We start from the raw sequence: 18,108 nt of genomic DNA on the forward strand, positions 1-18,108 counted from the left end.
TGCCTAGTACGTGTGAGGTCCTGGGGTTCGATCCTCAGCACCATATAAAATAGATAAATAAAATTAAAATATTCTGTCCAACTACGACTAAAAATGTAAAAGAAATGTATAAGAAAATAATGATCCAAAAATTTAAGTATTAACAAAACAAAAACACTTCTACTGAGAACTTGATTTTCTACATATTTTTTTAAGAACACCATTTAAAAAAAAAAAAAAGATTTTTAGCTGTACATGGACACAATCTCTTTACTTCTTTATGTGGTTCTCAGATCAAACCCAGTGCCTCACACATGCTAGGCAAATGCTCTACCACTGAGCCACAACTCCAGCCCAGAACACCATTTTTAATACTTAAAATTCAATCGCTTCTGGCTATCATAATAATCAATAACCTATTAAGACCTTACATCAAAGTTGGGCTGGGGCTGTGGCTCAGTGGTAGAGTACTTGCCTGGCATGTGAAAGGAACTGGGTTCGATCCTTAGTACCACATAAAAACATAAGCAAATAAAATAAAAGCATGCTGTTTATCTATAACTACCAAAAGAAAAAAAAAAATCTTACATCAAAGTAGACTCCATTAGGATGATTTCATGTTATCCTACATAATTCTGAGTATACAGAACAGCTCTTTCAGCATGAATATAAAGCACATGGGTGGTTTCTTCTCAAATATAGGATGAGTATTCCTTATGCTTGGAACCAGAAGTGTTACAGATAATTTAAGACTCTGAAATATTTGCATATACTTAATGTTTTGGAGATGGAACAAAATTCATATGTTTCATATATACCTTATGTACACATCCTAAAGGTAATTTTACATGATTTTAATAATTTTGTGTATGAAACAAAGTTTCAAGATGTGGTATTTTCCACTTCAAGTCATGTCAGTGCTCAAAAAATTTCAGATTTTGGAGCATTATGGATTTTCAAAATTAGGGATGCATGCACACGTGGTCACAATAGGTTTTATTAACATTATTGTCCAAAACCTTTATTCATATACACACAACACACAAAAACTACCCACATTTTTGTGTATTTATAAAGACTCTTAATAGCATCCTCTGCCAACAGTGGGAAGCAAATTGTTTTTGCATATGTATGCTTGAAAAAGTATATGCAAGCATACCAAAATATCTTCTGGCAATCTTTTATAGCCTTAAGTAAAAATTGTTCAGTATAATCTTAATTTTTATTTGTGAAGTAAAATTGAGCTTCTTTTCATGTTTGTTGATTGTTTTTTTTTTTTTGTTGTTGTTGTTTTTTGACCTGGGATTGAACCACTGAGCCACATCCCCAACACCTTTTAAAAAAATATATTTTACTTAAGAGTCTTGCTAATGAAACAAAGATGACGACGAGGATGAAGGCACAAATGAGTCTCAGACCTAGGGAGATGAGTCAGACGATGAAATCCAGGAATTACCAGGAAATTTTAATAGATTTAAGTCTAGCAGGACCTGCTCCAGCTATTCAGATTCAGCTGCTTCCAGGTGGGAGAACAAATTTTAACAGGTACTCTGAGCTCTCAATGACTTTCCTTACACTGTTACAATGTGGGTTCAGGAGAGCTCAAGAGGCAGAGAGGACATTAGTGGGTTTCAGTTTTTGAACAGGTTAACAACCAAGACCAGAGTGTCCACGTCCATGCTGTAATACCATTCAAAACTATCAAGGCATTAAAAAACACTTGTGATGTATATGGTCCTAATTCGCCATTTGTACAAAGCTTGCTCGAGTCCGTTTGCCACAAGTCTCTTCTTCCGAGTGACTGGATTTTTTATTGCATGTTCTTGTTTAAGCAGTGGAGATTTCCTACTTTGGAAATTCTATTGGACAGATTATGGTATGGAGCAAGCAGAGAAAAATCGAAAGCAAAATACTGAAACCCCCTTAGAAATGCTTATGGGGACGGGTGAATTTGTGGACTTGGAAAGATAGCTGAATTACGAATTTGCAGTGAGAAACTGATGTGACTCCTTTTTTGAGAAACCAGCCTCTACCCCAGAGCAAAGCCTGTCCAAGGAAGGGGGCATGGCTCTTGTCCTTGGAAACACCCACAGAGCACTCCTAGGCACATACCCACCCTGCTGAGTTGTTTGTCTGCAAATAAAAGGAGAGATCTGTTGCACCAGGTGTCCCTGACTCAGTCAGGCTAAGTGAGGACCCATAGCAAACCCCTAGCAACCACCAATCAGCATGAGACAGGGAAAATACCTGGGATGCCAGATAACCCTCCCAGTAGTTTATGGTGGTTGATAATATGTTGGGAAACCAAGTAGTTCAGCACGTACTCCCCTTGTGACTTGAACCAATCAGCTCAAATCCAATCAGCTCAAATCCCCCTCTTGTACTAACCAATCACCCTTACCCAACTTGTTCTCACCAGTGAATGTGCTAATCATGTTTTAGGGTTGTTGTTTTTATGATTTTCCCGTTTTAGGGTTGTTGTTTTATGATTTTCCGGCGGTGTGTGATGATTTGCTAAGAGATGCTATGATGTAAAGTCCCCACCTTCCCCAAAGAGTGTATAAAACTGCTGCAAACCCTGGGCTTGGGGCCTCTCAGCATCACCAGTTACTGTGTGCGCAGAGGACCAAGCTAGCTCGCAATAAACGCCTCTTTGCTGCTTACATGGAGAGGGGGGGAGAGTCTTGCTAAATTGTTGAGGTTGGTCTTGTACCTGTGATCCTCCTGCCTCAGTTTCCTGAGTTGCTGGGACTACAGACATGTACCACTGCCTCTGGCATGGCTAATCTTTCTTTTGTAAGAAAAAAAAGTGGTAGTAACAGAGAATCTTAACAATTCTAGCAATTGCAAAATTAGTATTTAATCCAATAAATATTTTTTAAAGTACTAAAAACTGGCTCCACATAAGTTATTTTAAACAATTTTTTAACATTTTTGTAATGTTATAGCTTTATAACACTACTTATTTCTTATTTTTTTCTTCCTTCTAACAAATAATTTCACAACTCTGATTACCTTAATTTTAATGACTCCATCTTGTGGTTCACAGTGTTGCTTCAGAAAAAGTTTTAATTTATCACGAGAAAATAAGTGTTTTCTCCTGCTACAGGGGGGAAGAATAAAGAAGGTAGTGTTAATATCAAAGAAAATTCAACTCAAACTCCAAATTTTCTGCAAATTTAAAAACTGAATTTTGAGCCCAGGAAATTAAGGACATTTCATCTTCCAATTTTATTTATGTAGAAATTGTGAGAAACTTTATGAAGAGGTATTTATGTTGGAAGTTATAAAATCTACTTGAGGGCTGGGATTTGGCTCAGTGGTAGAGTGCTTGCCTAGCAGTGTGAGGCACTGGGTTTGATTCTCAGCATCACATAAAAAAAATAATTAAAGATATGTTTCCATTTACAGCTAAAAATATTTTTTAAAAACCTACTTGAGTGTATCTATTAAGTCTATTATAGAAATAATATATGAATTTATTGCTTAGGAGCCATTTGGAAATCATATAAACCTCAAGGAAAATATAATATGGACTATAAACCAAATGTTATCACCCTTTCAAATATCATCATTAAAATTATTTTAAAAATTATAATCAGTAGTTATCAGATATAACATAATACTATGACTAAGTAAATCTATACCAAAATGGATATTGTAAGCAGGGCTGAACATAGGTTTTATTGAATTTTTAAATCTTTGTTTTAAAATCTCAGGAGTACTGGGTATATAGCTCAGTTGGTAGAGTATTTGCCTTGCATGCCTAAGGCCCTGGGTTCAATCCCCAACACCACACACACACACACACACACACACACACACAAGAATCCATATGTTTTGAACATACCTTATACAAAGATATGAAAAATTGTTCTCTATATGTGTAGTAAGAATTATAATATATTCTGCTGTTGTGTATTTAAAAAAATAAAATCAATTAAAAAAATCTCATATGGAAGCCAACAAATAAGCAGATACAAATTAAACAGAAGTGTCTGGGTTCAGTAGCATATACATTAATCCCAAGCTATTTGGGAGGCTGAGAGGCAGGAACTTGGATAATTTGGAGAGACCCTGTCTCAAAAAAGGGCTGGAGAAATAGCTCAGTGGTATAAAAATTATAGGGACTTGGATACAATCCCCAGTACCCTCTCACTCACACACACACACATACACACACACACACACACACACACACACACACACACACACTCTCTCTCTCAAATAAATTATCATCATCAATAATTAAAGAGAATTAAGATTCTAAAACACTATTTTTGATTCTCCCTTATCTCCAAACACAGAACAACCATGGAACACCACCACCAACAAAATCAAATTAATAAAAACCCCACATGTATTTCTGGAAAAATCTAAACATTTTTATATAACACAAAAGTATTCCCTTCAAGAAAAAGCCAAGTTAAAAGGTTCTATAAGTGAATAAACAAACAATAAGAGTGTTTTTGCGGGGTGGTTGTTGTTTTGTTTGTGGTACCGGAGATTTGAACTCAGGGATATCTTGCCACTGAGCTAAATCCCCAGCTCTTTATTTCATATTTTGAAACAGGGTTATGCTAAATTGCTTAGGGTCTTGTTACGTTGCTGAGGCTGGCCCTGAACTGACCATCTTCCTGCCTCAGCTTCCTGAGTCACAATACTTTAAGTTTTAGGCAAGGACTCTTTGGTTCATTGCTGTTTCCCAGAACCACAGAGTAGTTGGCAAAAAAGAAGGTACCTATTATTGACTACTGAATAAATAAATAACCAGTCCTCAAAAAGACTACATTGTTTTATATGGTAGCTACTAACTACACATGGTTTTATTAAATAAGTAAAATTTTTATTGGAGAGTTCAAATGTCATAGAAAGTTGTATTATCTGGAATACTCTAATATCAAGTCTTCTTTATTAGAGAAATATTACTATTTCTTCATTAAAAGAGACAGTAATATTTATCTTTTGATGCTAACAAAGTGTTGTAAGTCATTTAAGCCTTCTATTGTCAAGTATAACCTTCTCACTTTATAGTTCTTTGGTTTAAAAATTAAGAAGGAAATGAGTTTAAAAGACTAACCAAGATCTAGCCAAATAATTAATTATAAAGTGTAAGTAAACAAGAAACTAGAAAAATAAAAAAAAAATTAGAGAATTTATACTATATAAATAACATATCTTCAACTAAAGGCAAAAGAAAAAAAAAAGACAAAACTCAAGCGTGAACAGGAAAACATTTGCAGTCTCAACTATGCTACTCAACAGTCCATAAACTAAAAGTTTTAATAATCCTGCCAGGCACACAGTGGTACATGGCTGTAATCCCAGCAATTCATAGGAAGATCACAAGTTCAAAGCCAGCCTCAGCAATTTAGTGAGGTCCTAAGCAATTTAGTGAGACCCTATATCAAAAAATAAAAAAGGGCTGGGGAGGTGTCAGTGGTTTAGCAATCTCTGATACTACTACTCCTACTACTACTAATCCATTAATATTAAATTGGAAATATTATTTTTCAATTTAAACTAAAATGTAGGATGCCCTAGAGATCTTAATGATGGTGTTCCCAACATCAACGGACTGACAAACCACCATACCTCAATATAGCTACAGAAAATTCTCTTAAGATATCACTTTTCTTTGGATACATGTATGTATGATGTAAACATTATTTTATATCAAATGATATGCAAGGCTGACTCCTATGTGGCAGGTTCATAGCTAGTTGATGCCAACATACTTTCAGATGATTAAGAGTCTAACAAACAGACAACAATAGGAATTTTCCTAAAATATATCTCTGCAACCTAGAGCCAATTCTTTTTTGGGGTCAAGGCAGGGTGTGGGGGAGGTAGTAGGGATTGAACTTAGTGCTCTATCACTGAATACATCCCCAGTCCTGTTCCCCCTTTAAACTCTATTTTGATACAAGATCTTGCTAAATTGCCCAGGATGGCCTTGAACTTGTGGTGCCCCTGCTTCAGCCTCTGGAGTAGCTGGGATTACAGATGTGCACCACCTCACTTGGTTAAGGTGGTTCTTTTATACTACATATGTCATATTTGTAAGTACTATTAAATTTCTCATCTTTGAAAACCCCTTTCTCATGAGAAATACTTTATAAATAAAAATCTTCTTAACTCTTTAGTTTGAAGACTATTTTTCGAAATATTTTAGTTGTAGATGGACATAGTATCTTTATTTATTTATCTTTATGTGGTGCTAAGGATTGAACCCAGTTCCTCACACATGAAAGGCAAGTGCTCTCCCACTGAGCTACAACCCCAACCCCTGAAATCTATTTGTGGTTAGTTAATAACCTAAACATAGGGTTTAAGGAGTCCATTAGGATTCATTTTATCAGTTTAAGAACATATAAATTTACTTTAAAAGAAGAATTAACCATCTACAACACTATCCGTTTGTTCTAAATTAAACCTTCTGAATCTATCTACACAATTATTGTACTTTACTATAGAGAAGACAAGGAGTTTTACCTGATCTGTGTTGCTTTAACAATAGCAGACTCATACAATTCCTTTTTAGTGGGTTGCACCTTGTACTTGAATAATAAGGGATCAAATGCATCTTTTTTCTTCCTAAAAAGATGAAAGACAAAATAAGTTACTGGTGATAAACCTTCCCTGCCATTCTCTTAGCCAAAATAGTACAAAGCACAATTTAATGTTGGTATTTTAATTACTCATTTGATAAATTTTCCCTTAAGTGACAAAAGTAACTAGAGTTGAACAAGCACTCATTTTGGGTCAGATCACTTAAAAAAAATTCTTCTTCATAGCTATATAACCCAAGAGCAAAAGCAGATACAATGTAGTTTACCTTAAGAATTGGTGAAGAGGGGCTGGGTTGTGGCTCAATGGTAGAGCACACACCTAGCATGTGTGAGGCATTGGGTTTGATCCTTAGCACCACATAAAAATAAATAAATAAAAATGAAGGTATTTTGTCCAACTACAACTAAAAAATATATATATTTTATTTTTTTTATATTTATTTATTTATTTTAGTTTTCGGCAGACACAACATCTTTGTATGTGGTGCTGAGGATGGAACGTGAGCCGCACGCATGCCAGGCGAGCGCGCTACCACTTGAGCCATATCCCCAGCCCCTAAAAAATATATTAAAAAAAAAAAAAAAAAGAACTGGTGAAGAGGCTGCATGTTTAATTCCTACCTCCACCAACTTCTTTCCTTTGAGAGTATATTCATCCACTTATTCAACTGTTTTATTTATATGTATATAAAATATATATAAATACATATATACATATATATAAATATATATAAATAAAATATATGTAATAGTTTATATATAGTCTTAAATATATGTAATAGTTATATATATATATATAATTATATATATATAGCTTTATATATATATAAAAAATTCAGTTCTACCAAAATGGAAATTGTTTTTGCTGCTATCCTACGCATGACAATAAAGAAAAAAGTAATAAATTTTACTATTAGCAGAACAAAAATGACCCAAAAAACCCAAACTATACTTTCTTTTTTAAACATAACTTGTTATTTACTTACTTATTTATTTTATGTGGTGTTGAGAATCAAACCCAGTGCCTCACACATGTTAGGCAAACATTCTACCACTGAGCTTCAACCCCAGCCCCCAAATTATATTTTCAACATAAAGATTTCTTTTAAGATCATTACCAAGCTGGGCACAGTGGCATGCACCTACAATCCCAGTGACTTGTGAGGCTGAGGCAGGAGGATGGAAAGTTTGAGGCTAACCTCAGCAACTTAGTGAAGTTCTGTCTCAAAATAAAAAGGGCTGGGGATGTAGCTCAGTGGTAGAGTGTCCCTAGGTTCAATCCCCAGTACCAAACAAAAACAATCAATCACACAATGACAACAACAACCAATGATTATCAAGTTATGTTCACTACAAATGTTCTTCAATGACGATCCATTGAATGATTAGGTTTTCAGCACAGATGGTTACTTAGGGCAATACATATATTTTAATTTAAAATACTAACCTTACTTTTCACACATTAAATTTTCACGAATGGAGCTTCCAATTCCAAAAGAATGAAGTCCATTTTAATAATATATGTATTATAATAGAAATTTACATCAAGCAAAACAATTTTTGTTTATAACCAAGAATGATTCTAAATGTAACATACTTGCTAAAATATAAAAAGTTAGTTAATTTTTATTAACTCTCTAAGGTGTTTTCAGATTAAAATAACACAGTGACTATTTTATGATATCAGTGTTTTCAGGAGAAATAGGATTGGGCATAGGACTAATAACTTGAAAATCTTGACAACTTCTAGCTTTAATGCATTTATGTCCAGTTCTGTTCTTTTTTATTGTTATTCTGTTTAGATATACATGACAGTAGGTGTATTTTAAAACATTATACATATCTACTTTAAAAACGATACTCAAATTCCATTATCTTACTAACAGTCAAGTTATCATGAGAGCCAGATTACATTACATGAAAGAAATTTAGTGAATATACTATTTTCAGATTAGACACATATTGCTCAAGAGGATCCTACACCATATATACACCTCTCTTCAGAGAGGAGCACCAGGAGACAAAATTCTAAACTGCTTAAACTTAATTTGTGAGGACGGGTGCTGGGTATTGAACCTAGGGCCTCACACATGCTCTACCACTGAGCTACATTCCCCAATTCTTCACCTCAATTTTATTTATTTATTTATTTGCAGTTCTGGGGATAGAACCCAGGACCTTGGGCTTGGCAAGCATTCTACCACCAAGCTATATAACTAGCACCTCAATTTTATATGATGTAAAATATCATCCCTAAAAGACACGCCCAACTTTATCTATAAATTATACCCAAGAACTCAACTCTAAAAATAAATTTTGCTTACATGATGCCACCTAAAAAACCGCTTCCAAAGAGTTATGTTTTGGCTAGGGATATAATCCAGTGGTAGAGCACTTACTAGCACACACAAGGCCCTGTATTTCATTTCTAGCACCCCAAAAGTGAATAAACAACAAACAAAGAAAAATAATTGCCTGCATGAAATAAATGTAATAATTCTAAACTTAAGGTGTTATTAATTATATAATCTACACAAAGTATCCCTGTAGTACAATTAGTCTTATTTCATTCTAAAGTAGATTTACATAGGAATATGTACATTTCTGCCCTATTTAGTTCTACCAACAGCTAAGGAAGAAAATTACCTCATATTTTTACTGAAGAACACAATTCTGGCTAAAAGCCAGATTTTTTTGGGGGGGGGGTGAACACAATATCTTTATTTTATTTTTATGTGGTGCTCATGCATGCCAGGCCAGCACTCTACCACTGAGCCATAACCCCAGCTCCATGTGTTAGGTTCTTTAAGAACCACAAGATGCTAAAATGTCCCAAGAGCTGTTAAGAATACATGAAGTATGCTTTGTGATAAGCTGCAATAGCCTCTTTCACAAGCTTAGTTTAAGTTTGGGCTAAGGATATAGCTCAATGGTAGAGAAAGAATATGTTTAGCTTACAAGAGACTCTGGGTTCAATTTCCAACACCAACAAGTAAATAAGACTATATTTAAGCTGATCCTCAAAATTACTAATTGACCTGCTCCCCAAAACTTTGAACACTGCCCACCAACAAAAATTGGTTACTGCTTTTATACTTTTTATTTCAGTAATATATGGCTATCAATGCCCAGACTAATAAGTAAGCTTAATATGTTCTGGAAGAATGAAATTGTATAGAAGACAGGCAAATTTTTAATTCCCTGATTTTACAAACATGGCATTTGGTATTTGCAAAGAAAAAAAATCAATATGTTCCCCCCAAATGCATCATAATCTTTTTATAAAACTCTGATCAAATCGTGCACAATGAGAGAAATGAAAAGTTGCGCTGCTATTGGGTACAATGAATCAAAATGCATTTGCTGTCAAACATACCTAATTAGAATAAATAATTTTAAAAACTCTGGTCAAAATATATTGAAAAAATACTATGATTCAACAACAAAAAGACAAATAATCAAATTTTAAAATGAGCGTGTAGTATGTACAAGATCTTGATTCTATTCCCTGTGTTGGAAAAGAAATAACAAAAAATTGATAAAGCATTAGAATAGACATTTCTTCAAAGAAGGTATACAAATACCTAATAAACACATTATTAGTCATCAGGGAAATCCAAATAAAACCACAGAATATCACTTTCCATACCTACGGATGGCTATAATTAAAAATAACAGGGCTGGGGATGTAGCTCAGTGGTAGAATGCCTGCCTACCTAGCATGTGTGAGACCCTGCATTCAATCCCCAGCTCCACAAAAAGCAACAACCAGAAAACAACAATGATAACAAAATTGGAAACTGGTATATTGCCAGGGAGAATGTAAAATGACATAGCTAGTGGGAAAAACATTTTGGCATTTCCTCAAAAAGTGTCGAATTACCACCTAACTCAGCAATTTCTACTCAAAGGAATGTACTCAAAAGCATTTAAAAACAGACTCGATTACTTGTACAACAGTATTTATTACAGTATTATTCATAATAGTCAAAGATGAAAACAACCCAAGTATCCATCAACAAATGAGTGGATAAACAAAATATAGTACAGACACACAATAAAATATTCAGCAATAATGAAGAAATTAAGTTCTGATTCATGCTACAACACAGATGAACCCTGAAAACATGCTAAGTGAAATGAGCCAGACAAAAGAACAAATACTACATAATTCTACATACATTAAATAACAGAAAGACAAAAAGTTGATTAGCAATTACTAAGCTGGAAAGAAGAATAAATGGGATGTTAAAGCCTAATAGATACAGAATTTCTATTTGCAATGATAAAAGAGTCTTTGAAATAGATTGTGATGGTAGCTGTGTAACACTATAAAGGTAATTAATGTTACCAAATTATACACTTAAAAATGGCAATATATTATGTACATGTATTTTTTTTAAATTAATATATTTTATTTTTCATAATTTTAGGTTCACATAAAAATTGAGCAGAAAATATAGCATTCCCATATATTCCCTGTCTCTGCACATCCACAACCTCCCCTGCCATCAATATCCTGAATCAAAGAACACTGTTGCAATCGGTGAGCTTACACTGACACATTATCATCCCCAAAGTCCATTCTTTATATTAGGGTTCACTCTTGGTGTTGTAGACCAATGTATAAAAACATGTATCCACCACTGTAGTAACATATAGAATAGCTGCAATGCCCTAGAACTCTTTTGTGCTCCACCAATTCATTCTCCTTCCCTGAAACTCCTGGTTTCAGCACTTATCCTTTTACTGTCTCCATAATTTTGCCTTAACCAGAATGTCATAGAGTCATACAGTCTATAACAGATTTGCTTCTTTTACTTAATATGAAATTATATTTCCTCCATGTCTTTTCATGGTTTGCTAGTTCATTTCTTTTTAGTTCGAGATGACATTCCAATGTTTACATGTACCATTGTTTATTTATCCACTCACCTACTAAGTGACATTTTAGTTGCTTCCATGTTTTGGAATTACAAATAAAGCTATAAAGTTTATTTACAAATAAAGTTATAAATATCCACACACAGGTTTTTGTATGGATGTAAGTTTTCAACATATCTGGGTAAATATCAAGGAGTGTAATTGCTGGATCATACAAGAGTATGTTTACCCCTTTTTTTTAAGAAACTGCTCACTGTCTTCCAAAGTGGCTTTACTATTTTGCATTTCTACCAGCGACTAACCGGAGCTCCTATTGCTCCACATTCTCACCAGCATTTGGTTTTGTCAGTGTTCTAGATTTTTGCCATTCTAATAGGTATGTTGTAGTATCTTACTATTATTTTAATTTCCAATTCCCTAATGACAATTGATATTGAACATCTTTTCACATGCTTACTTGCTATCTATATAACTTATTTGGTGAAGTATTTGTTCAGGTCTTTTGCCCGTATTTTAATTAAGTTGTTCATTTTCTGAGTTTTAAGAATCCATTGTAAAGTTTGGGTCACCCCCACCACCCACCAGGACTGGGGATTAAACCCAGGGTCACTCTACCAAGAAATACAACCAAGCAATTTTTCATTTTTATTGTGAGACAGGGTCTTGCTGAGTTGCTGAGGCTGGCCTCCAACTTTCGATCTCTGGCTGAGTCTTTGGAGTGGCTGGGATTATAGAAATGTGCCATCATGACTGGCTGGATAACTGTTTTAAAAGATGGTCTTTGGCAAGTTCTTTGTCCCACTCTGTGGCTTGTTCTCTTATTCTTTTAATGACTTTTGCAGATCAGAAATTTAACTTAAATGAAGTCTAGCTGATCAATTATTTCTTTCATGGATCATGCCTTTTGTGTTGTATCTAGAGAGTCATTACCACAACCAAGGTCACTTAGGTTTTCTCCTATATGTTATCTCCTAGGGGTTTTATAGTCTTGTGTTTTACATTTAGGTCTATAATCTGTTGATTTAATTTTTGTGAACAGTATAGGCTCTTTACCTAGATTTAATCTTTTGTAAGAGGATGTCCAGTTTCTCCAGCACCATTTATTGAAAAGACTATCTCTACTCCATTATACTGCCTTTGCTCTTTTGTCAAGGATCAGTTAACTATATTATTTACATGAGTCTATTTCTGGGCTCTCTATTCTTTATCATTGTCTATTCTTTCAGTAATACCATGATTAACCTTTCTAAGTCTCAGGTTCTTCCTTGTTAAATAACAATATTCTTCCAAGTCTAACAAAAATGCATACAAAGCACTTAGCACAGTGCCAGGTTATAATCAATTGTGAGATGCTAGTTATAGCTACCTACAATAGTTCACACCACACAAAACCAAAACTTGAACTACAAGATTCTAAGAGTGAATTTGGCAGGCACTGTTATTTAAAAAGCAAGGTAGTGAAATGTGGCCTCAAGTTTTTTATTTGAATATTATGGCACTAACCAATAAAAATAGGGAAGAAAAGACATAGACAGGAGAAAGCATTAAAGTTTGAGATGCTTGAAAGGGAACTGATTGGAGGAATTAAGATTTAGGATAGCTGAAATAGAGGACAGAAGAAACTGTTGAACTAAAATACATAAAATGACTGACTTAAGATTTTAAATTACAACATATCAGGGCTGGAGGTATAGCTCAGTGGCAGAGCACTTGCCTAACATGATAAATCTAGTAGGTGTGATCCCTAGCACAGACCCTCCTCCCCGCAAATTACATCATATCTACATGTTTGTGTGATTTTTGCCAACAGTACTCAGCTGACACAGACCATTATTTGACTCAGTTATAGGTGGTTACAGAAGTTCTCACTTTTCTTTACCATATTCTCCATAAATTAAGTCTTAATAATTATAGAATGAATTCTTCCAAGTAAACAAAAAGGGAAATATATAAATACAATTTAATGAGATTTACTAAAATTGCTCTTAAGCAGTTTATTAGCATTAACTAGATAGGTTAATTTTGAAAAAGGTTAATTTACCTTTTTCAAAATTAACCTAACATCTTTTGTTCAAACAGATTGTTTAGATGGGTAGTATACCATAGTATGATTAAAAAGGAAAGTAAGGGATAAAGGAACAACTGTTTCAATGGAATGTCATTATTCAGTCTGATAAATAATTTAAAAATCACTTACCCATTTTGGAAAGAACCGCTTTGTGTTTCTGAATCATCACTGTCACTGATGATAATAGTTTCTCCATCTGTACTGCTAACATGTCCATTAGCATAACCATTATGATGTGGAGGGAGGACTTCCAAAATCCTACACTGTAACCTGAAACAAAATGAATGCAAATCACTTGATACTTTACAACCAAACATTTCACAACAATCTGTTTTGAACAAATGAAGTTTTTATTTACTTATTTATCCACAGATAGATCATTGCACTGTAACAAGAATAACTGCCTACATCATAACAAGGTCTGAGGGAGGCACATCCCTTTTATCAGCTTAAAAATCCAATAATCATGCTTCTTTATCAACAAAAGGATCAGTTTTATAGAAAGAGTATAGCTGACTAAATAAACAATTTAATTAAGAAGAAAATCTGTAATATCCAATTTAAGCAAAGATTAGATACAATTCAAACAATATAAAACTATAGTTCAATTTATGAAAATCTTTAGCAATTATATTCTTTATATTTCCTTCCTCCTGCTAGATCTGAATTTTAGTTATTTTTAGTTTCTTTTTTCTTTAGTGAGAAAGGGAAAACAGGGGTTGAACCTAGGGGCACTTAACAACTGAGCTACATCCCCATCCCTTTTTAAAAATTTTTATTTGAGACAGGGTCTCCCTAAGTTGCTTAGGACCTCACTAAGTTTCTGGGGCTGACTTTCAACTTGTGATCTCCTTACTTAGCTTCCTGAGTTAGTGGGATTATAGATATGTGCCACTATGCCCAGCTTTAGTTTAATTTATCAAGTTAGGCTACGGATTTGAGATCTTTCTTCTTATTATTATTTTTTTTTACAGTTAGATGGATACAATACCTTTATTTTATTTATTTATTTTTATGTGGTGCTAAAGACTGAACCAAGTACTTCACACATGCCAGGTTAGAGCTCTACCACTGAGCAACTCTAGTCCCAAGATCTTTCTTATTTTTTAACACACCCATTTATAACCATAAAATCTCCCTTTAGTTCTTCTTTTGCTGTGTCTGGTTAAGTTTGGGTATACTGATTTTTATATTTCCTTTGTGATTTATTTTTAATCCAATGGTTATTTACGAGTGTGTTATTTGGGGCTGGGATTGTAGTTCAGTGGTATAGAGCACTTGCCTAGCATGTGTGAGGCACTGGGTTCAATTCTCAGGACCACAAATAAATAAACAAAATAAAGACTATCAACAACTGAAAAAAATTAAAAAGAAAAGAGTGGGTTACTTAAATTTCCACAAATTTGTGAATTTTCCAGTTCTTTTGTTGTGGTCAGGGAAAATACTTTGTATGATAATGTGACCACTAATCTTAGGCATCAACTTCACTGGATCAGAGAAAACCTGGATAGCTGGTAAAACATTATTTTGGGATGAGTCTATGGACTAAATAAAGACGATCAGTCCTTAATCAGCAACCACTGATTCTAAATTTCAGGATTTTACCCCCGGACTGAGAGTTGACCATCCATTCCCTGATCCTAAGGCCTTTTCAGACTTGGACTGAGCCATACTACTGGCCTCTCTGGTTCTCCAGCCATGAAGAGATGGCCTGTTGTGGGACTTCTTGGTTTCCATGATTGTGTAAACCAATTCTAATAAATTTCCTTCACATGTCTTTCCTCTCCCATATATTTACTATTGCTTCTCTCTTTCTTTCTCTCTCAAGAATCTTGATTAATGAAAGTATCTATCTTTTAGAATCCAATAAGGGCGGGGTGCGGTGGCACACTCCTGCAATCCCAGCAGCTCGGGAGGCTGAGATAATTTAGCAAAGCTCTAAACAAACTTACTGAGATGGTGTCTCATACAAAACAAAACAAAACAAAAAAACCCAAAAAGGTTGGGAACGTAGAGTAGTGGTAAAGTGGTAAAGTGCCCTGGATTAAATCCCAGTATCAAAGGGGTGGGAAGAAATCCAATGAGACCAAATTGGTGGCCCAGTATATTGTCTCCCCTAGAGAAGGTCCCATGTGCACTTAAAAAGAATGTACATTATTGTTGGTTTGAGTGTTCTGATTTATATCTATTAGGTCTAGTTGGTTTATTATATTGCTCAAGTCCTCTATTTCCTTATCTTCTGATTATTCTATCCACTATTGAGAGTTGGGTATTTTAAGTTTTCAACTATTATTGTCTGTCTCTCTTAGAAATTATTATTATTATTTTGGATACTGGGGATTGAACCCAGTGGCACTCAATCCTGAGTCACATCCCCAGCCCTATTTTGTATTTTATTTAGACACAAGGTCTCACTGAGTTGCTTAGCACCTTGCTATTGTTGAGGCTGTCTTCAAACTTGCCATCCTCCTGCCTCAGCCTCCCAAGCTGCTGGGATTACAGGTGTTTGCCCTTGTGCCCGGCTAGAAATTTTATATATATACTTTTTGTGTGTGTGGGGGGGGTGCTGGGGATTGAACCCAGGGATTTGTGCATGCAAGGCTAGAAATTATATTCCTTTTAAAAAATTTTTTAGTTTTTAGTAGTAGTTGGACACAATACCTTCATTTATCTATTTCTATATGGTGCTGAGGATCGAACCCAGGGCCTTGCACGTACTAGGTGAGCACCTCACCCTGAGCCACAACCCCTGCCCCTAAAAATATTCTTAATTAAAGTTAACTGTTTAGAAAATAAAATGTTGGCACAATCTCTCCTTATACAGATTGGCCTTATCATTTTTCAAAGCATCTAATTTATATATATATAATATATATATATATTAGTTATAGATGGACACAATATCTCCTTCCTTCCCTCCTTTCTTCCTTCCTTCTTTCTTTCCCTCTCTCCCTCCTTCCTTCCTTCATTTATGTGGTGCTGAGGATGGAACCCAGGGCCTCACACATGCGAGGCAAGCGCTCTACCACTGAGCTATAGCCCCAGTGCAGTATTTAACATTTTAATTTCAAAATTTTCCTGACCATTTCCTTATTATACTTACCAAAAATCTTGAAAGGAAATGTTTTTTAAAATATATTTTAGTTGTAGTTGGACATAATACCTTTATTTTATTTGTTTATTTATTTTTTTATTTTTACGTGCTAGGCAAGTACTCTACCACTGAGCCACAACCCCAGCCCCTTGAAATGTTTTTTGATTTCTGGAAGGTTTCCTGTTCACTAACTCTATGGTCCCTATTCTGGCTTCTTCTTCTTCTTCTTTTTTTTTTTTTTTTTTTTTTTGTTGTTGTTGCTTTTGGTGCTGGGGATTTCTGGGGATTTGACCCAGGACCTCATATCCTAAGAACAAATTTTTCCACTGAACTGTACTGCAAAACCTATTCTGGCTTCTTTTACTCTGCACATTCCATTTAGATTTTATGGACTGCAACTTCAGACTCATTCACTACATCTAAAATATTCCTGAATCCCATTTCTACTGTGCCAATTTTCAGTGCAAGAAAAAAAGGCACCTGCTTTCTCCACACTCCCTCTTATTCCAACTTCTTTATTTTCTGCCTCGAAACCACAAGTCCATTGTGAATTCAAGGTTAGGATCTTATTATTATGGTTAGTATCATTTTTGTTGGTTCTCAAAGAGATTTCTGAAACTTTCTTCTTTCTCAAGTCCCTGTCCTGCCCCCAGCTCTTTAATGTTAAAAAAACAGAGAAAAGATCTTGACTTAGGATCTTTGACTTTTCTTCTTTTCAATACCAAAATGTCCATATTTATCATAACTCTCCATATTACTATGTCAAAGGGATCTTCTTCATCCTATACCACTCTTCTTGTTTCATCTCCTGTGTATGTTTAGCCTTACTCTGCTAGCCACATAGTATTCAATACCCTGGAAAACTTATATCCATTCTCCAGCTTTCTAGAGATTCCAATTCTCTAATACTCATTGGAACCTGACATTGCTGAAGCCAAAGATGACTGCAAGAACAAAGAGGAGAATCTGAATAAATATCCCCTTGTGTAGAAATACACTGATTGTCAAAACAGAAGGAGAAAGCCAAGCAAAGAAAACCTACATCTGTATCTGTTCTGTATATATTTTGCTTCTATTAAAGACCATTTCCTTGGCTAAAAAAATAAATTTATAGCTTCTTCCTATCAATATATAATATGTTCTTTAGTGCTGTGTCTCCTTTCCCAGAGCTTCCTCACATGTCTTCACAAGTCTCAAAAATACTTTTGGCCAGTTGTGGTGGGGCATACCTGTAAGCCCAGTGACTCTGAAGGCTGAGACAGGAGGATTACAAGTTTGAGGCCAGCCTCAGCAACTTAGTGAGACCCTGACTGGTAGAGTGCCCAAGTTCAATGCCCAGTACCACCAAAACCAAAACAAACAACAACAACAACAAAAAAATTTTTTCATATACTAGATATCTTCCCCTTCTTCCATTTACTGGCAGGTGGTTTGAATATGTAGTTTATATGGTCCCTCCACTTCCCTACCCTCTGAAAACCCCAATTTTGGTCATCTTACAAAAGAACCAG

General features: G+C 34.8%; 1 protein-coding gene and 1 non-coding gene across 4 annotated transcripts in view; both read right to left on the bottom strand.

Annotated features, from left to right (window-relative positions):
* Baz1a (bromodomain adjacent to zinc finger domain 1A) overlaps positions 1-18,108 on the bottom strand; it is a 110,600-nt gene that overhangs the window by 53,436 nt on the left and 39,056 nt on the right. For all 3 annotated transcript variants that reach the window (XM_076850188.2, XM_076850187.2, XM_076850186.2), the window contains 3 exons: positions 13,633-13,773; positions 6,475-6,576; positions 2,995-3,082 (listed from right to left, as the gene is read on the bottom strand). In XM_076850188.2, coding sequence (XP_076706303.2) covers positions 2,995-3,082; positions 6,475-6,576; positions 13,633-13,773 — 331 coding nt within the window. The remainder of the gene's footprint in view (positions 1-2,994; positions 3,083-6,474; positions 6,577-13,632; positions 13,774-18,108) is intronic.
* On the bottom strand, positions 13,890-13,993 carry LOC143396194 (small nucleolar RNA U13). The gene has a single exon (XR_013091062.1). It is a non-coding gene; the product is annotated as a small nucleolar RNA U13 (small nucleolar RNA).

Source organism: Callospermophilus lateralis, chromosome 3 (assembly GCF_048772815.1).
Source record: "Callospermophilus lateralis isolate mCalLat2 chromosome 3, mCalLat2.hap1, whole genome shotgun sequence".
NCBI classification, from domain to species: Eukaryota; Metazoa; Chordata; class Mammalia; order Rodentia; family Sciuridae; genus Callospermophilus; species Callospermophilus lateralis.